At 37.1% G+C, this 25,898-nt stretch overlaps 1 protein-coding gene across 3 annotated transcripts in view; it reads right to left on the bottom strand.

Moving 5' to 3' along the window:
• Positions 1–25,898, bottom strand: part of NT5C2 (5'-nucleotidase, cytosolic II) — a 102,092-nt gene that overhangs the window by 13,051 nt on the left and 63,143 nt on the right. For 2 of the 3 annotated variants that reach the window (XM_047073390.1, XM_047073391.1), the window contains exons 4-6: positions 5,760–5,877; positions 4,397–4,492; positions 4,046–4,069 (exon numbers count right to left, since the gene is read on the bottom strand). In XM_047073390.1, coding sequence (XP_046929346.1) covers positions 4,046–4,069; positions 4,397–4,492; positions 5,760–5,877 — 238 coding nt within the window. The remainder of the gene's footprint in view (positions 1–4,045; positions 4,070–4,396; positions 4,493–5,759; positions 5,878–25,898) is intronic. The other variant, XM_047073392.1, reaches the window with a different exon arrangement.

The following is a 25,898-nucleotide window of genomic DNA, read 5'->3' on the forward strand; positions in this document are numbered from 1 at the left end:
AAGAGGGAAATCTAGGAGGGATTCATGAAAAAGGTGGCACAGAAGCTGGTCCTTAAAGGCTCAGAAGATCCAATTCAAAAACTAGTCCAAACTGGGTAGAGACAGGGGAGCAGAGGAAAATAAAGCTAGAAGGATGAATTGAGGCAGATCATGCTGCTATCTTTCACTCAGAGGCACTCAGAGTGCCATCGACAGGTTTTTGGTGCCACTGACAGTCTTTACACAAAAGGATAAAACCATCAGAGCTAAACTGTAATAATACTCCATTAGTAACAGTTTTAGGATAAAAAGGAGAAAGAAATGTGATATGTGGCACAAATGGCTACAAATTCTTTCCATGCCTTTGTAATGTGTGACTTTGCAGTTACTCCAGCTAAGAGGCTCACTCTCCCTCTCCACCCTCAAATAAACGTTTGAACAGCAGCAACTAGGGATCCAGGCAGAAACTCTGAAAACACCTGCATACTGGGGCGTGCTTACTCTTGCTGCATTTGGACCTCAGACTGCTGTGTGAGTGAGAGAGATAACCTGCTGGAGCATAAAGGCTACATACAGAAATGAGGAACGCCCACCACAGGCTGCCAACTGCCAGACATGTGAGTCAGGCCATTCCAGATCAGCTGAGCAACCCCAGAATTGCCCAGCTGACTCTCAGAATTTTAAGCTAAATAAAACAGTCGTTGTTTGAAGCCAACAGGCTTTCAAGTACTTCATTACGCAGAAAAACTAACTGACACAAAAGACTGGGAAATCAGTTAAGTGGTTACTGCAGTAGCCTAGATGAGAGCAGGAAGGGTCTCTCCTAGAGTGATGGGACAGGAAATTAAAGGGAAGCATTAATCATGAGAGACTACCAAGGTAAAATGAATTAAGACCAGGGGACTGATTGGCTGTGGCAGATGAAGACATGAGAATCAAAGATGATGCTCACATAAGGATGTCTCTGAGAGGGTAGGGTGGTGGTACCATTTACAGAAATATGAAAACTGAATAACAAGTAGGTGTAAGAGGAGTTTTATTTTGGAAAGTAAACAGATTTTTATAGGTGATTAATTAGAAACAAGGTCAAAAACTTAAAACAGAGATTCAGACTTAAGAGAGAACTGGGATCATCTACACATAGGTAAAAGGTGAAGCCACGAAGACTGTTATAGTGGATAAGGTCACTTACGGTGCAGAGGAAAAACAGAAGACTGAAATAGACCCAAGGGGAACATTTAGGGTTAAAAGGAAAAAAGCCAGCAAAACAGACAGAAGTTGTTAGAGATGCCCAAGAACCTTGGAGAGTGAAATGAAACACTCCAAGAAGTTGAAGGGGACAGCATTAATTAAAAAAAAAAAATGTAGAGAGAAACCAAAAGGGAGAAAAACTAAAACATAAAAATGCACAATCCTCAGGGAACCTAGCTGGCTCAGATGGTAGAGCATGCAACTCTAGATCTTGGGGTTGTCAGTTCGTGCCCCATGATGGGTGTAGAGATTGCTTAAAAATAAAATATTTATTTAAAAACTGCACAGTTCTCACAATGAATATATAAAGATAACTAACCTAAATAAAGGACATCAAATTTAAAGTTTGTACTCAGTTTGTAACCTGGTAAATTTCTGCTTGGGTCTGTTAACTACCAATGGCATAAATTCTAGTTAGGAAAAGAAAATCACATTAGCTCCCTGTCTTAGTCACCCTTCTGAAATAAGAGTGCCCAGTAAGGAATAACTTTGTAGAATATCTCACTTTCTAGCCTTCTAAGATTTTCTGTATTAAAAATTAAGGTGGAAGGGAATAGTAATGATATGCTTTCCTCAGTCGGGTTTAGTAAGATGCCACTGTCTCCTTAGATATACTTTCCTATTCTCTCCATCATTAAAAAGTAATTCCTTTACATAAGGATAGTTAACAGTTATTTATTAGGCAATAAGAACCCAAATGACTTATAAATAGAGTTAGCAATTACATTCTGTTTAAGTTAAGTGTTGGGCGCCTGGTTGGCTCAGTCAGTTAAGCATCTGACTTCAGCTTAGGTCATGATCTCATGGTTTGTGAGTTCAAACCCCACTCTGAGTGAGCATGAACCCTGCATTGGGTGAGCACGAGCCCCACTTCAGGTAAAACATTAGCCCTGCTTTGAGTGAGCCCCACTTATTTATCTCTCTCTCTCTCTCTCCCTCCCTCTCTTTCCCCCTCGCTCTCTGCCCTTTGCTCACTTGTGCCCTCTTAATTGTCAAATCAAGCTAGCATATATTTAAAATAAAAATTAACTGGGGGCAGATAATGTATCCCAGAAGAAGGAATGCTAGACTTGGGAGCTGGGAGGAAAACTGTTATGGACTACTGTACTGCTAACTTTCTGTGACTCGTAGAAATAAATATGTGATCTCAACATTATCCCATCCTAGAACTTTAAAGGCCTTTGCCCCTATCCAAAAAAGAGGCCCCAACTCATTGGCAAGGTGTGTAAAGCAATGTCTGATGGAGCCCTAACCTCCCTGCCAGCCTCATCCACCAGTATGCTTCAATAGCTTGTTCTTTCCCTCTCTCTCCATCCTCAGCCTCTCCTTCTCCACAGGCTTTTCCTCTGGATTCTAAAGACTATAGAGTGTTAAGTGCTGTTTGAATGATTCTGCATTACTCATAAATGGCTTATTTTTGGGGCACCTGGGTGGCTCAGTTGGTTGGGCGTCCGACTTCAGCTCAGGTCATGATCTCACAGCTCGTGAGTTTGAGCCCTGCGTCGGGCTCTGTGCCAACAACTCAGAGCCTGGAACCTGCTTCAGATTCTGTGTCTCCCTCTCTCTCTGCCCCTCCCCTGCTCATGCTCTGTCTCTCTCTGTCTCAGAAATAAATAAAAACATCAAAAAAAAATTTTTTTTAAATAAAAAAAATAAATGGCTTATTTTTGAAACACTACTAAAAATACTTCCAAAGGAGCCATTTGGAAACTTTATTAGTTTATTTGGGGAAAGAAAGAAGATCTGTGGATCCTGAGTTAGTAACACTAATTGCAGTACTCATTTATAGAACAACTTCCTTTCCTTTTCCTCTCTGACTACCCCTCTCCATAACACAAAAATCCCTTTTCAGACATTAAAAAATAGAACCTTGGTTCATCTTCATTGAGATTTTGAATTATGGTACAATATCCATTTATAAAACAGCTTAGGCTGCTAACACTATTTGCAATCACTTCACATTCTAAATCCTGCCTCCTGATATTCATGGATCTTGAACAAACCCCTCATGAGAGGAGCAGTGAAAGAGAGGGAGATATAATCACAGGCCTGCCCAGATGTGTCAAGGTGGGGTGTTTACTTCACACTGTTTGCACTATGTCTATGTGGAAACCTTTGAGCCTATGTAATTCCAGCTGAAAAATCTTATATCAGATGCTTCAATTCCAAACAGGGCATTGCTGTGATCTCAGATTTAAATGATATTCTGGTACAGTTTCAGTTAGCTTGTGCCTCTTATCACAAAAAGTAATTACCAAAAACACACTCTCTCTTTAAAAATTTCAATGCAGACTGTGTGGTTTTTACTATTTTGCCTTTGAAAATAATATATAGGAAAGTTATACAAGAGACTGACAGATAATCTATTTTGGTTTTAAGTGTTGCTCTGTGCCTAATGCAGTATCAGTAGTAAATTAAGTAGTATAATAGTGGAGAAAATATATAATTGCAAAGTTATGAGGACAAAAAAATGTCAAACTGTGGTATTGTGATTTGTAAAGAAAAAATTGGGATGTTTCACCAAAAAATAGTAGACCAAAACACTGTAGACAGTAAATTTTATCTACTATTTACTAAGGCAAAAAGTCCGAGTTAGGGAGAATGGAAATATTCTGATTATGAAAATAAAGCTTATTCTAGTTTTAAATATTACCCTATTTTCATTTTTAGCCTGTTTTTAAAAAAATTTAACCACATGATCAAGTATCTGAAGCTATTCATTAGAATATAAAAAAATCATATATTAGCTGTTAAAAATCTTAGTCATTTACACTGTTGTAATTTTACATTTTTCAAAGCGCTTTTATATACATACCTCTTCTGAGCAGCTACCTGAGAACTGTATTAAAAAGGAGAAAATAAAAATCTTAGAATTGCAAATAAGTCAAAGCCACTACAATTCTTTTTGGGCAAGTTTCAGGATTAGCTTTGTTGGATGCTATATAATTAGAAACCACTTAATTTACACAAAATGTAACTGCTAACTATATAAGTCCATTTGAGTCCTAACTGCCTAATAAATAATTGTTAAATATCCTTATGTAAAGAAATTGTTCTTTAATGATGAGGGAACAGGAAAGTATATTACATCTGGGGAGACCCGTGATCTTCATTATTTTTTCACTATAAAAACACTAGACAGAGGCTAAAAGTTCTATGTACTCACCCTCTTATGAAGTTAAATCCATGTGCACAGACCAAGAGGTTTCCATAGGCATCAACTTTCAAAAGATTTCCATATAGTGTATCAAAGACAAGTCCCCTATATGCAAATAAGGACATCATCAATAATACAGGCAACAATCTTATGTAGTATTACTCAATCATCATAAACCAATGCCATCTTATTCAATCTTTACGAAGACTCAAGCATGTCCCAAACAATATAATCCTGGAGGATGAAGTGAATAAAATCTTAAAAACTAAACCCAGAGGGGCTCCTGGGTGGCTCAGTTGGTTGGGCGACCGACTTCAGCTCAGGTCATGATCTCACAGTTCGTGAGTTCGAGCCCCGGGTCAGGCTCTGTGCTGACAGCTTGGGGCCTGGAGCCTGCTTCACATTCTGTGTCTCCCCCTCTCTCTGCCCCTCCCATGCTCATGCTCTGCCTCTGTCTCTCAATAATAAATAAACGTTAAAAAAAACCTTTTTTTAATAAAAAAAAAAACTAAACCCAGAGTAACTAAAAAATATTTACTCTGTTCAGATAAATAATCACAACTGTTTTCTATAAGGAATAAGAGCTTAAACAAGGTATGAACCATAATTCCTCTTAATACACTGGTTCCATTCTAAAAGAGTCTTAATTTCCTTGGAGAAAGGAGCTGGCTTATATTTCCTTCTAATAGATGCTATATATGGGACATATATGATGGCATCTCAAACACCATCTTTCTTAATCTTAAATCTTCCCTATCAAATCCAAAAATGCAAACTGCCAAGAGGCTCCCACTGACCAATTGAAGTGTGTCAGTAAAACATGTAACTGATCTCCAACAGTGAAAGCAAGGAGTATCTGTGATTACTGCCCATCAGTTTTAATAATTTTTCTTTCCCATAAATATATCTTCTTCAGTAACAATAAACTAAGCTCAATTCAAAAACACAAAAGATATGGGGCGCCTGGGTGGCTCAGCTGGTTAAGCATCTGACTTTGGCTCAGGTCATGATCTCACGGTTTGTTAGTTCAAACCCTGTGTCAGGCTCTGTGCTGACAGCTCAGAACCTGGACCCTGTTTCGGATTCTGTGTCTCCCTCTCTCTCTGCCCCTCCCCCATTTGTGCTCTCTCTGTCAAGAATGTAAAAAAAAAAAACAAAAAAAAATTTTTAAAAACCCACAAAAGATATAACGTACATGAAAAGTCCATAATTTTAGAATCCACACCAACCAAAATAACAAAACCAGAAACAAACCAAACCATCTTTTCTGGTTCTTTTCTTTGACCGTGGGCAGGGTCAGAGATGCATTTGGAATTATTAATTTGGGTGACAGAGGGAAAGGTCTTAATCCAAAGAAATCTTGAAAAATTACCTGGTAGGGAATGTAGAATCATAAGCAAAGCTGAGCAGCTCCTGAGGATAGCCAATAGAAACTAATCTCTCCACAGTAAGCTCAAAGCCAAGAGACTCATACTCCGGGGACTTGTACACTGCACAGAGAGGAGGTTCTCGTTATAATAATAGTCAATGAAAATAAAAGGCAAATGAGTGAATTTCTACTTTTTCCCAACTCCCTCCTCCTCCTAAATAGGCCATTTTCTTCTTTTCCCTCAAACTCCATGTTCTGTACTGTCCCAAGTAATCACAGAACTCCATTGTTAGTCTGTGGAAATAGGTCATATTTTTGTAGGAGCAAGAGCGACAAGATGAATTATCAAACATTTCAGAATAATTCTTTCATTCTTAGGAAACTTTTTTTCCTTTATCTTTTCTTTCATGCCCATAATCTAAAGGCAGTTTTAAAAGAAACTAATATGCACAACAGCTGTGATATAAACCATGAGAATGTACGTAAATAGAAAACCAGGTAGAGAGGTCTATATATGTTGAAGGTTTCGCTGATGTGTATAGTTCGTGTAGGAATCCTTCAAAATAAGCTTTTTTTAAAAAAAAAAAAATTATTTTTACAATTACTATTTGGCTTGGTAGTTGCTTTATATGCTTTCTCCGATCAGCATAATTCTATTTGTCAGGATTAACTTGCTTTCTTAACAGCCCTAAAAATATTATAAAGCCATCAAAATTGCATTTTACAGGGGTGCCTGGGTGGCTCAGTCAGTTGGGCGTCCGACTTCGGCTCAGGTCATGATCTCGCAGTTCATGAGTTTGAGCCCCACGTCAGGCTCTGTACTGACAGCTCAGAGCCTGGAGCCTGCTTCAGATTCTGTGTCTCCCTCTCTCTCTGCACCTCCCCTGCTCATACACTCTCTCTCTCTCAAAAATAAACATTAAAAAAAATTTTTAATTGCATTTTACAACTTATTGCTGCAATATCAACCATAAAAAGACATGTCTGAGACAATTACGGAAATCTGAATGTGGACTGGAAATCAGATATTAAAGAATTATGACTAGGGATCAGGGGGGAGAATTGGAGGAAAGTGGTCAAAAGGTACAAACTTCCATTTATATGATAAATAAGTAGTAGAGATATAATGGACAACATTGAGGACTTCAGCTAATACCACTGTATGATATATAAGAAATCTGTTAAGATAGCAAATCCTAAGAGTTCTCACCACAAGGAGAAACAAACTTTTTTCTTTATTCTTTCTTTTCTTTTTATTCTATCTATATGAGAAGATGAGTATTAGCTGAACCTATTTTGGTAATCATTTCACAATATATATAAATCAAACCACTGTGCTGTATGCCTTAAGTTTGTACAGTGATGTATGTCTATTTCTCAGTAAGACTGGAAATATACATTAAAAAAAGAATTAGGACTCATTTTATGAAATTTATGGAAGGATGGGTATGTGCAAGTATATGTATAGGATATATATCCTTATCTGCCAAAGAAGCCTACTGAGTTTGTTACAGGCGAAATAAGATGGATTTCGGAATATGGGAGTTTCTCCCTACTATTACCTATCTCTGAAATCTTATTCTATAATGAAAAAACTTTTTAGAATCATCAGTGCAGTTCAGTATAAAGAAAACATTGCCCCTTTAAATAGGTTTCCTCCAAATGCAATATTTAGGTAAGGATCCTCCCACCAGTCTCTAGGAGAGGGTAAGCTATATTAAAGATAAAAATTAATAGACCTGCAATCTTGCTAAATGCCAAATGAGGCAAAAAAATCCATTTTTATCTCATAATAATGCTATTATTATTATTATTATTATTATTCTACCCACAATTAATACACAGTCTATGGCTCAAACTGGTTTTTCACTGCAATTAGTCTACCGATCCAAATTAGTGCTAATATCTTAATGAGTAGTATTCAACTTCTCCTTGCCAAAATCAATCTTTTAGAATATTTCTGGAACTACATAAAAGAAATCAGTAATACTTGTCACTTCCACAGAAGGGAACTGAGTGGCTAAGAGATGGGGAAGAAAGTATACTTTCATGTATGTACCTTTCTGTACTTTTTAAAAACTTGTAAATATTAATGTGTATACCTATTATTTTTAAATTAAGTTGAAATATAAAAAAAAAGCAGGTGAGCTTTCAAACTCCTTTAATAAACATTTGTCATATTTAAAAAGCCTAAATGTTTTAAGGCCCTTAGGAGAAGGAGGCCCTTGAGTCTCATCAGAACAATGCCAAAAGAAGCTGTCATTTCTTCTGTTGTTTCAGGGGTAAAAATAATGCTAATACTAATATTCTCAAGACTGGCTATGTACTTTTCTCTGTTCAACTCCAGCCCCATCATCACCTTCCCCCACCAAAAAAACCAAAAAAGCAAACAAAACAAACAAACAAAAAACCCCACAAAACAAAAACAAAAACCCAAAAAACAAAAACCAAACCCTTTTGGAATCCTTGAGGGTGGAATTCTTAAATCTAGATGATGTACACTGTGGTAAAAGAAGTGCTTATATATTCATACACACTAAAAGGGTAAGAGCTGGTGTGCTATAATAAAACCAGAAAAGAAGTATTGACTGATGTCAATTTGAATTATTTTGAGAATATAATATCTCTCACCCAACACCATGCTTCCACCCCAACTGAGAGTAAATCTCATTTTAACAAAATTTCCATAAAACAAAAACTGTTTCTCAATCTTAACAAAGTCCTACTTATTTCAAACAATATTTAATGAAACAAAATTCCAGTATAGCTAAGTAATGTGGATAATCCACTGACATTCATTCTTATAGGATTTGGCCCATATAAAATATTTTCAATTATTAATTTTTTCAGAAGGATAATTTGCTAGCTATGCCATAAGAATGGGAGGGGGGAAACCTTAATCACCTCCACGCATGCATGCTCAGCCCTAAATGAGACATTTTCCCTAGTTACATATCAGGTAATTATAGAGGGAGGAAGTAATGGTGATTAAAACCTGTGTTTAGGAGACACTTTGGATCAAAACCCAAATCCATTTTTTCAGAACTTTTAGTGAAGGAAAAAAGACCCGGGGATGGGTGAGGAGTGGAGGGAGGAGGGAGATATCTCAAATCCCCATTTTGTCAGCACAAACCCTAGAACAGCAGATAATAAAACACTACACACTTGCCACACTTATGTTTATTCCAGGGCAGAACCTCCCAAGTGTTCAACTGAGGTAACTTTCTAGTAATTCCACCTACAGAAACAAATACTTTAAATTTCCTTTTACTCAATGAGTTTAGGGTACTTTCCAAAAATACAATGTATTTTCCCCATTTGCTGACCTGAAGTTACATACATAGCAAGCACAAATATAAGCTTAAGGCAGAACTTAAGTCTCCCTCACTCTCATCCAAAGCTCTTTGTGGCGAGGTATTATACCACTGTTAAACATGAATTTCTAGATTACATAGGCCATCAAAACTTAAGCCTAGGTGTTGAAATACACTGTCCTCCCTCCAATTTCTTTCACCTAGTCCAAAACAAACTGCTCTAATCACAGGTGGGAATGGATTTAGCAAAGAGAGTTCAAGTTCCACTTTGACAACACTATCTATTTCACTGAGCTCTATATTAATCAGGAAGACCTACAAGCTATTGACATTTTCTCATAAGCTTCCCGGATAATCATTTCAGTAACACAAATTCCCAGGTCATTAAATCATCTGCTAGAGCACTATACAGTACAACCAGGGTTGGAAAAGCAGACTGTAGCTGCACAGAGCAGAAGGTTAGATGTTTTTTTCTAAGTGTCCCTTGGGAATTAATCACAATTTGTTCTGACCTGGTAGCAAAAATGACTAGTCCTAAAGCCTGCAAAGTATCACCATTCCTTGAAAAATAAATAAACAGAAACAAAACTCCCTTTTTTAATGACCATGCCCTTTAAAGTCAGCCTTGATATATGTGGGGAACCATATATATGGCCTCACACTGTGCAGCTCTATGCCTCTCCACAGCTGCAAACGCTCTAACTTCAATTTCTCTCCCCAAACTGGCGAGTAAGTGATGCATAGCTTCAAACTCAATTCTTACGACTTTCAAAACGCAGCCAACAGATTCAGAGTAAACATAACCTCACACATTCACTGCTTATTTCTTCTTCGAGAAAGTCCTCAGGCCTATCCTAATTTACCCAATGTTCAAAGACAAAGAAGAAGTTCTTTCAAGGGCCAGAGTCCAAAAAAGAGGACTGCCTGAGCCACTAGGGCAGCACACGGTGTTCTCAGGTTACGTAACTAGACTATAAAGAGAACAACCAAAGCTTTGAAAGCTGAAGCTACTGAGTGCATTTAAAGATATTCTTTACTCCATAGTCTGTAAGGAAAAAAACAGTTCTCCAAAAAATATCAACTGTATGTTGTGGGGATCAAAGTTATGGGCTCTGTTTTGAGGAAATGTTGTTCATACAAGATAGAACCTATGTTAGAGAAGACCATTTCTTTGAAATGAGCCAAAATCTTTCTGCAAGGAAGTCTAAAATTCTCATGCACTTTTTACCTTTGCCACCAAGACACACTGTGTATAGTTTACAGATTTTAGGAAAAGGAAGGGCAAACCTCTAGAGAGGTTCCAGCCTAGCAGAGTGCTGCTGCCAAAATGAGAACTCACACGAGGCAGATGCAGATGTAGAGTGTCACTCCAGTCTTGAAGGAGTTACACTGGCTCTCCTGTTAAAAAAACAAAACAAAGCAACAAAACAAAACAAAACAAAAACAAAAACAAAAACTGGTTTTAAAACTGTTGCGATGGGCTGGAACAGAGAGACACCATTTGGATATTGGTATTTACAGGAGTTACTGTCCTCCTATTTAGAAGCCTCTGACCATCACTAGAATTTGTCTAAATGGCCGTAACAAAAGAAGGGTACTGAGGATCAGCCTAAGTACTGTGCATTATTTACCTTTTCTGACACCCTGAGCCTGGAGTACCAAGTCTGATCCTGAAATGTTAAGTTAAAAGATAAACAGAAAAATAAATGTATTTTGTTTTAGTTTATTTTCTCTAGCACATTTCAGGTTTACATGATAGAAACTAAATGCAGCTGGTAAACTGTTTAAAACTGAACTACAGTAAGTAAAACAAGCTAAATGAGGAAACAAGAATAAACCAGAGCAGTTTCACCTTGCTGTTAAGTACCTAAAGTAAGTCTACTTGTACCTAACTACCTACTTTTCTACCCTTCCAACACCTACATTTGCCATCTTGATACAGACAAGAACCAACGTCACGCTGCTAAAAATCTAACTAGATGTCTAAATGTGGGATAGAAGGAAAACTTTATTTTGATTCTTTCAGTGGATATTTGCCTTCAGTAAGCACAGTCATATTGCTCTACTTTCATAAAGTTAGAGAAACTACCTAGTTTAGTCAAAGAAATGACTTGAAGATACATACAAAATATTGACACTTTTAAGATATTCATTATGTTTAACTTTATAGGGAGTCATTTTCCCTAGAGACATTTACATATGGTTTGACTCCTCCCAACTTTTTTGGGAAAGGAAGATGGTACTAAATAAAACAGCAAAAATGACCAAACAGAATGTCTAAAAGTCTTACAAACATTAAAACTAACAGAAACCACCACCACCAATCACTATGAAAAACAAATATCCAACCCAACCACCCAAGAATAGTTACTTGCTTTTATGCCGTAAATGTGATTAATATCAACATTCTCTATTTAGGCTATGCAATGTTGGTTCTCTGAGACCAAAACTAGAAAAGGCAAATTAATTCACGTTTTCATCAGGAAATTTTAGATAAAACCTTTCCAAATCTCATATAAACATCAGAGGACTTTTTCCACTTTTCAAAACTATTTGAAAACCCTAAGGTAATAACATAGAGTAGAAATTTCTATCTCTAATCCAAGAGATCACAAATGATCTTTAAAAGATATTGAAAATTTCTAAAAATGACCTCAATTTTAATTTACTTAAAATACAAAAGCTAGGCACCATCCAACACTTTTAGTAATATAAAATGAAACCAACTCCCAAATAGCTAAAAACGTAGATAAACACACAAGGGGAGTTTGGAAGCCTGCCAATTTCAAGTTACTGCGAAAGTGAAATTAAATGGTAAGCAAAAGATTTGTTTAAAAAATTATTAAGAGTATTAGAAGAATGTTTATTTTAAAACAAAATGAAAAAATTCCCTAATTCCATTTTTTTTCCCTCTAAGAGCTTGTTCACTTAGCAGGCATGTGTATTTAGAGTATTCTTTACTCTAATTTTTATTATTGAAGTATAATTGACATACAATGTTATGTCAGTGTCCGGTGCACAACATCTACACATTATGCAGTGCTCACCATGATAAATGTAGTTACCATGTGGAAAGTAGGGTTTTCAATTTAAAACAGAAAAACTGAAATTTTGAGATAATAACCTGAAAAACCCTCCTTAACCAAAGGAGCTACTTATAATTTTAAAACTGAAACAGTTTTTACATAATTTTTCCCCAAAATAAGAACAGTTCATCCCACTCAAACCCCTTTACTAAAACAAAACAAAAACACCTGTACTAAAGTTACAGTAATGTAACAAACATTTGGATGCCCAGTGCGTACCAGGTACTAGATACTAAGAACAAAAAACAACTCCTTGGTTGGTCCTTGGCCTAAAGGAGCTCAAAGTGAACTACAGGGATATATAATTAGGTATTTATAATCAATTTCAGAAGATCAATACCATAATGTGGCTAGGGAGGTAAAAAGGGACAGAGAAGGGGCCAATTAACCCAACCCAGGAAGTCTTCTTAAAATCTATGTGTGACTTATTCAGGCTTAAACAGACACTTCATTTTTATAACCAGTATCTCCAGGTACTATAAAGTTCACCAGACAAACTTTCCAAGACTCAGATCCAGGTAATTTATCTATATCAGTCTGTATCATCGTCAGATATATATCACTTATATCAGTGTTCAACTGTTGTGAAAATGGGCTAAGTGTTGGTGCATGTCTTGCCTAAAGGGCAAAGCAGCTACTTAGCTACTCATACTCAGCCAAATGTTGCCAATTCTGTGATAACAGCCAGCCTGAATTTTTACTTCTCCATTTTTAACTACTGACTCAATTTAAAAAAACAACAAACTAGTTGAGCCAACTATGGTCTGAGGTCTCAACTGGGTCCATGGGCAAAAAGTGCGCAAAGTCTAGCATACACTTTAGGTCAGATACTTCCAAATAAGTTCTCCCACCTAACTGAAATGTTTTGAGTATCCTCTTAAGAGTCTTGAAGTAAAGAGAATTTAGGTACTTACTGAATTGTAAATCCAGACGGAAATAAATTCATTCTTCAATAACCACTGGGTATCCTAAATAATCCTGTTATTCTATTCATCTCAAAGAAAAATTGAGAGGGTAGATAAAAACCTTAGGAAACAAAGGAAACTTTAGGCACTTAATTTGGTCTCTACCACAGTGCCGTAACAATTATGCCAGAAGGACTGTAATTACCTGAATCTGATTCCTTCCCATGGCTGTCAAACCAAACAAATGTTCCCAATGACTGAAAGAATTACAATCACCTCATGATCTGCCTGGCCTAGGTAACCCCCACTATGAAGAGTTCTCTGACCCAGTAGGTTTTTATCCACAAGGCTTAACCTTACATTTTCATTACATAGCATGCCTCCATTATCATCTGGTTCTTTTCTCAGTGACCATTAACCCAATGATAAAGCAAACATTCAGAGACTGTATAAGCAGAAAAGAGATGAATCAAAAGTTAACTATTATGTTAAGACTCCTTTTAAATTAAAAAATAAATTTTCTTTTAATGTTTTTTATTTTGAGGGAGAGGGAGGGGAAGGGGGAGGGAGAGGGAGACACAGAATCCGAAGCAAGCTCCAGGCTCTGAGCTGTCAGCACAGAGCCCAACACGGGGCTCAAACCTACAGATCGTGACCTGAACCAAAGTTGGAAGCTTAACCGACTGAGCCACCAGGCACCCCTCCTTTTAAATGTTTTTAAAATTCTAATTCCAATGTAGTTAATGTTAAGACTCTTGAAACAAGTTTATACTTGTTGAAAACAGCAGGCAATATTTGTTAAATAAGATTTTAGTAATTTTACTGATGCAACTAACATAAGACACTATTCCAAAAAATAACCTGATTTACATTTGAATACTTTTATGATTGACAATGAAAAGATCATAAACACTGATAAGTGATTATTTCTATCACTCACCTTGTAATGGAGAAGATGGAACTGGATTTTATTAAACAATCTTTTAAATCTCCTAATGACCTAGGAACCAACCACACATTATTGCAATTCAGAAAGATTAATTTAAAATTAGTGAAAACACGGGGCGCCTGGGTGGCTCAGTTGGTTAAACATCCAACTTCATCTCAGGTCATGATCTCACATTTTGTGAGTTCGAGCCCCATGTCGGGCTCCGTGCTGACAGCTCAGAGCCTGGAGCCTGCTTCAGATTCTGTGTCTCCCTCTCTCTCTGCCCCTCCCCTGCTTGCACTCTGTCTCTCTCTCTCAAAAATAAATAAATGTTAAAAAAATAAAAATTAAAAAATTAATGGAAACACCAACTGGGATAGTGAAATGACATAAAGGGAATCAAAATTTGGAAATTAAGTGTAGACTCATATATGTAAAATAGAGATGCTTAAAAGTAATATATAAATCTAAAACAGGTAACATATAAGTATGTATCTAAAAATAATAGTCTTGAGGGTATTTAATCTCAATACAAAGAGCTTTTATCTACAACTAAGATTATGCACTGGAGTTTTCTTTTTTCTTTTCTTTCTTTCTCTGTCTGTCTTCTTTCTTTTATTTTTTTTTTAAAAATTTTTTTTTTCAACGTTTATTTATTTTTGGGACAGAGAGAGACAGAGCATGAACGGGGGAGGGGCAGAAAGAGAGGGAGACACAGAATCGGAAACAGGCTCCAGGCTCCGAGCCATCAGCCCAGAGCCTGACGCGGGGCTCGAACTCACGGACCGCGAGATCGTGACCTGGCTGAAGTCGGACGCTTAACCGACTGCGCCACCCAGGCGCCCCTGTCTTCTTTCTTTTAAAGAATGTTTATTTATTTTGAGAGACAGCAAGCATGTGCATGGTGGAGGGGCAGAGAGGGAGAGAGAGAATCCCAAGCAGGCTCCTGGCAGCGCAGAGATTGATGTGGGGCCTATCACAAACCATAAGATCATGACCTGAGCTGAAACCAGGAGCGGGATGCTTAACCGACTCAGCCACCCAGGTGTCCCTGGAGTATTATTTCTTTTAAAATTATTTCCTAATATACACCACTTCAAAAGCATACTTGGTTGCAGAAATAGTCCTTTGTTTTCTGAGGTAGTTAGTATAAGAAATCCTTAAGTTGAAGAAAAAGCAGTAATGAGGCACCTGGGTGGCTCAGTTGGTTACGTGTCTGACTCTTGGTTTCACCTCAGGTCATGATCTCAAGATTCAATGAGTTCAAGCCTCGCGTCGGGCTCTGTGCGTGGAGCCTACTTGGGATTCTCTGTCTCCCTCTATCTCTGCCCCTCCCCTGCTTGTTCATGCTCACTCTCTCTTTCTCTCAAAATAAATAAACTTAAAAAAAAAGAAAAAGTAAGAAAGAAAAAGCAGTAAGATGGGACACCTGGTTGGCTCAGTCAAACATTTGAGTCTTGATTTTCGCTCAGGTCATGATCTCACAATTGTGAGATTGAGACCAGCATTGGACTCCATGCTGGGTGTGGGGCCTGCTTGGGATTCTCTCTCCCTCTCTTCCTTCCCGGCTCACACTTGCACACACACACACACTCTCTCACACTCAGAAGAGAAGAGAAGAGAAGAGAAGAGAAAAAGAGAAGGGAAGAGAAAAAAAAGAAAGGAAAAGAAAACAGCAGTAATACCTAAAATAAAAAGTATGTATCAAATGGAAATAAAAAACCTTTACATTCAAATACCTTTAAAAAATCACCTTATTGGCATTTTGTCAGTTTCCTCTACTTAGTCTTTTAATTTAACTTTATTAAGAATATTTTTTAGGGGCACCTCGGTGGCTCAGTCAGTTAAGCATCTGACTTTGGCTCAGGTCATAATCTCAGGTTCTTGAGTTTGAGCCCTACGTAGTAGGGCTCTGTGCTGACAGCTCAGAGCCTGGAGGAGCCTGCTTTGGATTCTGTGTCTCCCTTTCTCTCTGCCCCTCCCCTGCTCACATTCTGTCTCTCTCTCTCTCTCAAAAATAAACATTTAAAAAAATAATAAAGTGACATTAAAAAAAAAGAATATTTTTAAATCATACACACAAAAAAATACAGAGAATATTAAATGATCTGCTTTAAAATCATCATCCAAACTTTAACAATTATCAGTATTTTGGATTCTTGTTTCATCGTCCCTAATGTTTTCTCTTCCTATTTAATAACTTCTATCAGATCAAAAGTTTTTAAACTAATTTTTCAAAGAATACTGAAATTGCACAAGTATACAAAAGTTATACACATGCACATACAGAATTATTAACTAGTTTGGGTGATCTTTTAACTACTGCTTGAATATCCTTCCCACTTACAGGCCAGTATGATACTAGAACAGTCTTCTATCAGCAGTAAGTTATAGTAAGAGCCTTCCAAATTAAGGATTGCTCAGAAATATTTTAACTATACTAAGGCTGTCCAATCTTATAGTCTTGATGAGAAAACCTACTGTAACAAAGGCACTGCTCTTTTGGTATGAAAGTACTGGCTTAGTATTATCATATATTAACACTCTTAGCAAATCAGAGTTAACACATAGGGTGAGACATTGGACCAAACAAAACAGAAATGTAAACATGTGAAAAACATTCGAAAGTGGGGATGCCATCAACAATAGCTTTTAAAACATAACTTAGTTCAGTTAAAGAAACAAACTAATAAAGAAAACAAGTATTTTTACCTAAGGATCAGTAGACTTATTCCAAAATAAGTTCTAAGTTCTCTCTCTCTAGAAGACAACTATACCAAAACAGAAACAAAAACCAACTATGAAATGAAAACAAACTACGGTATGAGATGGGACATAAAATAATGCCTTTTGTTTTTCCCAACCCCTCCCCAAATAATGCCTTTTAATAACAAACATAATAGAACTTTTTCATTCAAACTAGTCTTCTCCCATTCAAAATAATCACTCCTCGGGGCGCCTGGGTGGCGCAGTCGGTTAAGGGTTAAGCGTCCGACTTCAGCCAGGTCATGATCTCGCGGTCCGTGAGTTCGAGCCCCGCGTCAGGCTCTGGGCTGATGGCTCGGAGCCTGGAGCCTGTTTCCGATTCTGTGTCTCCCTCTCTCTCTGCCCCTCCCCCGTTCATGCTCTGTCTCTCTCTGTCCCAAAAAAATAAATAAACGTTGAAAAAAAAAATTAAAAAAAAAATAATAATCACTCCTCAAGTCAATATATACTTATTCCAATAATGCAATCATTACTCAGAACATGTCTGAAATTCTTTCAAAACTACTTTCAGAGTCTATAGCATGTTGTTCTAGATATCCTCCCTAGTAGCACATTTTTCATCAACAGATGACGAAGTGAATTTAAAGTGGTGGTGGGGGGGTGGTGGCAGTTATTCAGAGCAACCAGTGAATAAAACGGTAGATCAAACTGGGTTAAAAAACAGGGGACTACTTAATGAAGCAATGAAGCAGGTTTTCTTGTGTTTATAAACTGGCTATGAAAACAAATTTCTAAAGAATTCCTAAAATGTCTAAGAAATGACAGTGAAGGGGTGCCTGCCTAGCTCAGTCAGTTGAGCGTGCAACTCTTGATCTCAGGGTTGTAAGTTCGAGCCTCACACTCAAATTTTTAAGAGATTACTTAAAAATTAAATCTTAAAAAAAAAATAAATGATAGCAATATTGGAATAAGTTTTTCCTAATAAGGTGATTATATGAAGGATATTTGGAAGCATATTTTATTACAGTCTTTTATAAAAAGTAGTCTTTTAAAAAAATGTTTATTATTTAGTTTTGAGAAAGACAGAGTGAGGAGGGGAGGGGCAGAGAGAGAGGGAGACACAGAATCTGAAACAGGATCCAGGCTCTGAGCTGTTAGCACAGAGCCCGACGTGGGGCTCAAACCCACAAACTGCAAGATCATGACCTGAACCAAAGCTGGACACTTAAGCTACCAAGGCACCCCTATAAAAAGTAGTCTTTTGGGGCGCCTGAGTGGCTCAGTGGGTTGAGTGTCTGACTTTTGATCTCAGCATCATGAGTTCAAGCCATGTGCTAGGCTGTGCACTGGGAGTGAAGCCTACTTAAAAAAAAAAAAAAAAAAAAGTAGTCTTTTGACCCATTTTATATGTGTTTCATTTTGCAAGTCACCTCAAATCACTTCTGGAGATTTACAGAATCTTTATTGCTTTATTGCTTTATTGCTTTACAGTCAATACTGTACATAAGGAAACCCATTCCAGTTATGCAAACCCATTCAACCATAGATACCATCAAGTTCAGCTTATTCTGAATGGATCCTTGATACTAATCACTGATTGGACTCTAGTACTAAAGTATCACTTTTCATCTTCACAATTCTTCTTTTTGAGTTGAGTACAAACATAATAGAACTTACTCATCCAAATGAGCCTTATCACTCCCTCAGGCAACAGGGAGGCAAGATGTCCTGCATGATATATATATACTGATTAGATTTTTGTTTTGTTTGTGTTTTCCAATTTATTTTTATTAATAATTTTATGAAGCACAATCCTAGTTTTTTTTTTGGAAAGGAATCATTTGTTTTTGGAAGTTTTCTTCTTTTTATCTATTACCCTAGTTTCTCTGTTCAAACACTCAAGCCCTTATTCTGTTGTTTCAGAAAAAACAAACAAAACCCTATTTAAAAGTTCTTTTAGAAAAAAAAAAAATCACACCTATTTTTATATTCCTTAAACCTTCAACTGTATACATCTGATCCATTCACAAAGTGATAAATCCCTCAAGAATAAGTCAGAGGATATAAATAGGTTAATAACTTTCAATGACTTAGAGCTGTTCATTCATTAACACAAAACTCTCTTGCATGGAGACAATCTGTTTGAGAGAATGTGGAATAAGGTAATATGTAAGTTCTACATTTTCAAGTTGTAAGAAGGATGCCCTGAGTCCTCTCTCATGACTTTGGACAATGAGAATTTCTCTGGCTTTTCTAAGATAGGTTATCTTCCTTAGTTTGTACCAAAAACTTTTTAAGAAACTTTGACAGTGCTGTCACACTAAGAACTTCAAAAGGTGCATCCAGTTTACACACTAGCCACAGTAGGTTCTACTCAGCTGATGTTCCATTATTAATTTAATTCAGTACCATTACAAGGAGCCTCATCTCTCTTTAAGAAATGCTGAAGCACCACACAAACACTCACATTGTCATATATCTTATTTTTTTTTTAATGCTGCCTGGTGCATATATGGTCAAATGATGTTTATAAGGATGCCCAGACCATTCAGGAAGGGAAGGGTCAGTCTTTTCAATAGTGTTGAGAAAACGGGATATCCACATGAGAAAGAATGAAGTTGGATCCTTACTTTATTCCACATACAAAAATTAACTCAAAATGGATCAAAGACCTAAACATAGGGCTAAAACTATAAAACTCTTAAAAGAAAACAGAGGAGAAAATCTTTGTTATACTGATTTTGGCAACAATTTCTTGACATGACAGCAAAATCACAGGCAACAAAGAGAAAAAATAGATGGACTGGACTTCATCAAAATTAAAAACTTTTCTGCATCAAAAGACACTATTCAAGACAGTGAAAAGGCAACCCACAGAATGGGAAACAATATTTGCAAATTATATACCTGGTAAGAGATTAATGTCCAAAATATCTAAAGATATTTCTTTTTTTTTTTTTAACTTTTTTTTTTTAATTTTTTTTTCAACGTTTTTATTTATTTTTGGGACAGAGAGAGACAGAGCATGAACGGGGGAGGGGCAGAGAGAGAGGGAGACACAGAATCGGAAACAGGCTCCAGGCTCTGAGCCATCAGCCCAGAGCCTGACGCGGGGCTCGAACTCACGGACCACGAGATCGTGACCTGGCTGAAGTCGGTCACTTAACCGACTGCGCCACCCAGGCGCCCCCAAAATATCTAAAGATATTTCATCTACAACTCAACAACAAACCAAACAACCCAGTTAAGAAATGGACAAAGGACTAAGACAAGACATTTCTCCAAATAAGACATACCATATAGATAGCTAATAAACATATGAAAGGTGCTCAACATCACCAGCCATTACGGAAATGTAAATCAAAACCACAATGAGAGGAAATGTCTGAGCGGCTCAGTTGGTTGAGCACTGGACTTAAGTGGCTGACTCTGGCTCAGGTTATGATCTCAGGGTCTGTGGGTTTGAGCCCTGCATGGGGATCCCTGCTGTCAGCACAGATACCACTTCAGATCCTCTGACGCTCTCTTTCTCTGCCCCTCCCCACCTCGCACTCTATCAAAAATAAATATTAAAAATATATATATATTTTTTTTTCCAACGTTTTTTATTTATTTTTGGGACAGAGAGACACAGAGCATGAGCGGGGGAGGGGCAGAGAGAGAGGGAGACACAGAATCGGAAACAGGCTCCAGGCTCCGAACCATCAGCCCAGAGCCTGACGCAGGGCTCGAACTCACGGACCGCGAGATCGTGACCTGGCTGAAGTCGGATGCTTAACCGACTGCGCCACCCAGGCGCCCCAAAAATATATATTTTTAAGCCATAATGAGATACAACCTCCCACCCATTAAAATGATCATTATCAAAATAACAACAAAAATCTTAAAATAACAAGTGTTGCCAAGGATGTGGACAAACTAGAACCCTCATGCATTGCTGGTGGAATGTAAAATGGTGCAGCCACTGTGGAAAACAATTCAGGACTTTCTCAAAAAGTTAAACATGTAATTACTATAGGATTCACCAGTTCCATACCAGGGTATCTACCCAGAAGAACTGAGAGCAAAGACTAAAATACATACTTGTATACCAATGCTCCTAGCAGCACTACTCACAAAAGTCAAAAAGGTGGAAGCAACCCAAGTGTCCACTGATGGACGATGGATAAACAAAATGTGGTCTGTACATATAATGGAATATTATTCAGCCTTAACAAGGAATGAAATCTGATATATGCCACAACATAAAAGAAAGGTGAAAACATGCTAAAAGACATAACCAAGACCCATGGAATCATATGATTCCACTTACATGAAACATCTAGAATAGGTAACTTCACAAAAAGTAGATTAGGAGTTACAGGGGCTGAAGTGAAAAGATGATGGGAAGTTACTGCTTAATGAGTTTCTGTTTAGGATAATGAAAAAGTTGTGGAAATTGATAATGGGTTGCACGATATTGTAGATTTACTTAATGCCACTAATTATACATTTAAAATAGATAAAATAATAAGTTTTATGTGGATTTCACCACAATAAAAAAAAAAGGGAGGGAAAAAGGTGCTCTACCTTGTTTGAGATGTCTTTGGTGACAGCATACCAATAATATATAATATATAATACTTCTTACTTTAGATTGTTTCTTCTCCTTTAAATGTCACTAATGACAGGAGCACCTAGGTGGCTCAGTCAGTTAAGCTTCCGACTTTGGCTCAGGTCATGATCTCATGGCTTATGAGTTTGAGCCCCACATCGGGCTCTGTGCTGACAGTTCAGAGCCTGGAGCCTGCTTCAGATTCTGTGTCTCCCTCTCTCTCTGCCCCTTCCCTGTTCACGTTTTGTCCCTCTCTCAAAAATAAATAAGCATTAAAAAAAATTTTAAATGCCACTAATGCCAGTAAGTTTTGTGAGGATATACAATAGCTGACAGAAACATGACCTGAGTGGCCTGGACTTAAGTCCAAGTAAATACACCACGCAAAAAAAATGTTCATTTAAATGTCAAGTAAGTTGAGTCAATTCCAAAAACAATAAAACAAGATCATTGAGGGCATCTACTATGCATGACAGGATAAGATGACAGATCAAAGGTCCAGAAATAGTTCTGCTAGTAAGAGGATAATCCTCTAATTTAGCAAAAACTAGTTTCTCTTAATTTCTTCTCTGGTACTTTTAATAGCTTTATTCTATCTTCTCTCTCTGCTTTGGGCTTGTTACTGCAAAATGCTTAGGTTTGAGATAATTGGATTTCATCCCTGGTGGCTAATAACATAGCCTAGAAAGGAGAGGAGGGCAGAAAAATTCAAAAGGAGAGTCTAACATATTTTCAATTCCTCCCAAGATTTAAAAAATGCACAATTTTAGAATTTTAACAATATCTAGAACAAAGTATTTACACAGTACTCTGTGTAAATTTCCTTATGCTTACTCCTAAAAATTAAAAGAAAAACCGTGTAAAATTATCTGTATTCTAAGGATGAGGATTATATTCAAATGCAAGACAATGACTTCTCATTGAGAGATTAGTAAATAATTTCTGTTCCTGTGATAGCTCGGAGCAGCATTAAGAAACAGAACTGACCTAGGTTTACATTCTAGCTATGAATCTTAAGCCAATTTCCACGTACAATTTCTTTTACCTCTTGACTTGGAGAACTATTTGCAAAATAGAGGCAATAATCCCCACTTCAGTGGGCTGTTGTGAAGAGCCCTACACTGTGCAGGGGCACCATTCAGCTCACGTCATGGTCTCAGGGTTCGGAGTTTGAGCCCCGCATCAGACGCTGCGTTCAGCGGGGAGCCTGCTTGGGATTCTCTCTTTCTCTCCCCCTCTCTCTGTCTCTCTCTCTCCTCTTTCTGCCCTCCCTGCATGTGTGCTCTCTCAAAATAAATAAATTTAACAAAAAAAGGTACACTGTACATAAAATATATTTTATAGCACATATAGTACATGCTTAATAAATGTTCTCTTCCTCCTGACAATTTCTCAGAAAAATGGGAAGGACTGGACAGTGACCAACATCCATTAGTACTGAAATGGTAACAAAAAATAAGGAACTTACTGTTGGACTTACCAAAATGGCTCAGAACCCTAAAGGTGTTGGAGCTGGAAAAAAATTGTAATGTGCCTCTTTTTGGATCTTTGGGCTCAACAGGGGCAATAAAAAGAAAGGAAAAATAAGAAAAAAAAAAGCAGACTTCTTGACTGAAAAAGGAAAAATCAAAATGATTTAAATGAACCATAGAGGGGTGCCTGGCTGGCTCAGTTGGCAGAGCATGCTACTCTTGGTCTCCGGGTTATGAATTTGAGCCCACATTGGGTGTGAAGCCCAAACAAAACAAAACAAAACAAAACATGAACCAATCTAGAAATAATACGTCTTCATAATTGTAAACCAAGAGTCATTCTATATTTGTGAAGGTCATTAAGTAAATATTAAATCCTCCGTGGACACATACACTCTCCCTTGGGGTAAAGACTTCTGAAAATTATACATATATAATTTTGATGTTAATTCCATGAAACTTGTTGCATATTAAGTCTTTCATGCAACTGCAAAGGTCAATTACTTCCTTTCATTAAAAGAGTTTTTATTGTTTCTAAAAAGCAAATAATTTCCATGGTACTTATTAGAAGCGTATCAGTGATACCTTTGTCATAAAGGAAAAAATTTAAATTTAAATAAAAACCCTTTCTCAGAATCCATTCCTTCACCATGATCCTGCTAAATAACCCTTCACTAAAAACAGTGCTTAATTTCTTTTCTCTGTAAACATAATCTGATGCCAAATACTTTGACATATCTATTCAGAAAAAGAACTTCCAACTTTCTATTAAGTTCACGATCATCTGTAATACTTACAAAGAAAATTCAAAAACAAAGGAGTGATTAAATATTCCACTGCTATCTGTCCAACATTTCAGGTTTTTCCACAATATATAGGAATATAAATGAGTTTAAGGTTGATATTCTTCTCCTTATTCCTTAGAGTTTCCTGTATAGCTTGAGACTGGTATATCAATACTTTGGTATCACTGCATTCATCATTTTACATACATCATTATTTCCTTTAAGCCTTATACAAACAGTTTACCCTCCTTCGCCCCCAACCTGCCCCCCCCCCCCCGCAAACACACACACACCTTCTTTTTCTTAAATGACTAAGGTCAATCCCACTGCTTTTTCTACAACCTCATAGTCTCTAAGGTTAAGATAAAAATAAGACTAGGCCTAAACTCTGAATGTGTGGGACTTAGCCTTCAAAACAGAAATAGGATTATTCTGACTCGTTTACTCTTCGATCACTTCTTACATCCAAATTATTCTAATTTAATAGCTATTGGCTAACAATTGCTTGTAAAAGAAACCACATTTTGCAGATTAGCAGTCTGTCAGATAGTGAACTACAATCATGAGGACGTAATAGCAGTTACTTTAAGTTACTCACTGAATCAGAAAATAATTTCTCATTTGAAACCTCAGCAATAAATTTCTGGATATAATATTATAAAACTAAGTAATTAGAATACTAAAAGCAATAGAAACCACAGGTCCATTTATGTCTGTTTGCAACTTGAAAAATGAACAAGCAATAAACAACCTAAAAAAAAGTCAATTCTCCCTTTGCTTTCCATTTTTACTATTCTGTCCACTATTAACAAAAATAAATTCAGCAATATAACATTTTTAGCAGTCCTCTATACAAACAAAAACAAGGAAACAGAATTCACAAATAGTATAGCTTTACTCCCTTCATTCTATGGAGGGGAAACAGCTAGGTTAAAAACAACTTTCTTGCTCTTTCATATGTCCAAAGACCTAAATCTTTTTTGGCTTGATTTGTCCTGGGAAATGCAATCATCATTCTGATCCATCTGTCTGAAACATTTTAGCAGAAAAAGGCTAAAAGATTGCTCTCAGACAAAGACCACAAACACAAAATCTGTTGTCTAGAAAGCACCTACATTAGAGCAACTTAATAAAATAGATAACCAAAGCACCCAACAGGTCTAATTGAGGGAAAAAAAGCCTTAAGAGAAGGGAAAAGAAAAACATATATCTGCAGAGGAAGACAAAAATATGCAAAGGACCAGTTTCTGATACACATCATGTGTATTTTTTTTCATGTGCATTTTTAATAAAAAACATAGTCCACTGCTGGTGAATGGTAAAGCTAATATAAAAGACTCAGTATTATTTAGAATCTAAACAATGACTTTCATTTATTTAACTCTTCTGTACTTGGTATACAAACTGGTTAAAGCATAATTAACGTACATACTCCCAGTAAGAGAAAATGTTAATCTACGGTATTAGATAAGGGGCTAAATACCAATACTGACATTAATTTTATAGGCAGATCTCAAGATTAAAATTAATTTAGGTCCAAAACAATCAGGAAAAATTAGCTTATGTCAACAGGTTAAGTTCTTCATTTTGGGAGTTTTAAAAATTTTATATAAAAATGTCAATCTTACATAGAAATTCTATAAATAAACTAATAAAAACATTAAAAATGTATAGCTCGTGGGGTGCCTGGGTAGCTCAGTCGGTTAAGTGTCCGACTTCGGCTCAGGTCATGATCTCACTGTTCGTGAGTTCGAGCCCACGTCAGGCTCTGTGCTGACAGTTCAGAGCCTGGAGCCTGCTTCAGATTCTGTGTCTCCCTCTCTCTCGGCCCCACCCCCACTCATGCTCTGTCTCTCTCAAAAATAAATAAACCATTAAAAAAATTGTTGCCCCTGTTGAGCCCCTTTCCCTGCTCATACTCTGTCTCTCAAAAAAAAAAAAAAAAAAAAAAGGGGCGCCTGGGTGGCGCAGTCGGTTAAGCGTCCGACTTCAGCCAGGTCACGATCTCACGGTCCGTGAGTTCGAGCCCCGCGTCAGGCTCTGGGCTGATGGCTCGGAGCCTGGAGCCTGTTTCCGATTCTGTGTCTCCCTCTCTCTCTGCCCCTCCCCGTTCATGCTCTGTCTCTCTCTGTCCCAAAATAAATAAAAAGCATTGAAAAAAAAATTAAAAAAAAAAAAAAGGATAAATGCTAAAAAAAAAAAAATTAAAAAAATGTATAGCTTGCTTTAATTACAAGGACAGCTGATGATAAAAAAGATCTCTGAAAGCTTGCATTCAGATGAGATGAAGATAATGAGGTTCCCATCAGAATGGATTATGCTACTGAACACTCTATGACACATTTCATTCAG

This window comes from Lynx rufus, unplaced genomic scaffold (assembly GCF_022079265.1).
Source record: "Lynx rufus isolate CCGP_SWC_20201006 ecotype Redwood Valley unplaced genomic scaffold, mLynRuf1.p SCAF_11, whole genome shotgun sequence".
In the NCBI taxonomy this organism is placed as follows: Eukaryota; Metazoa; Chordata; class Mammalia; order Carnivora; family Felidae; genus Lynx; species Lynx rufus.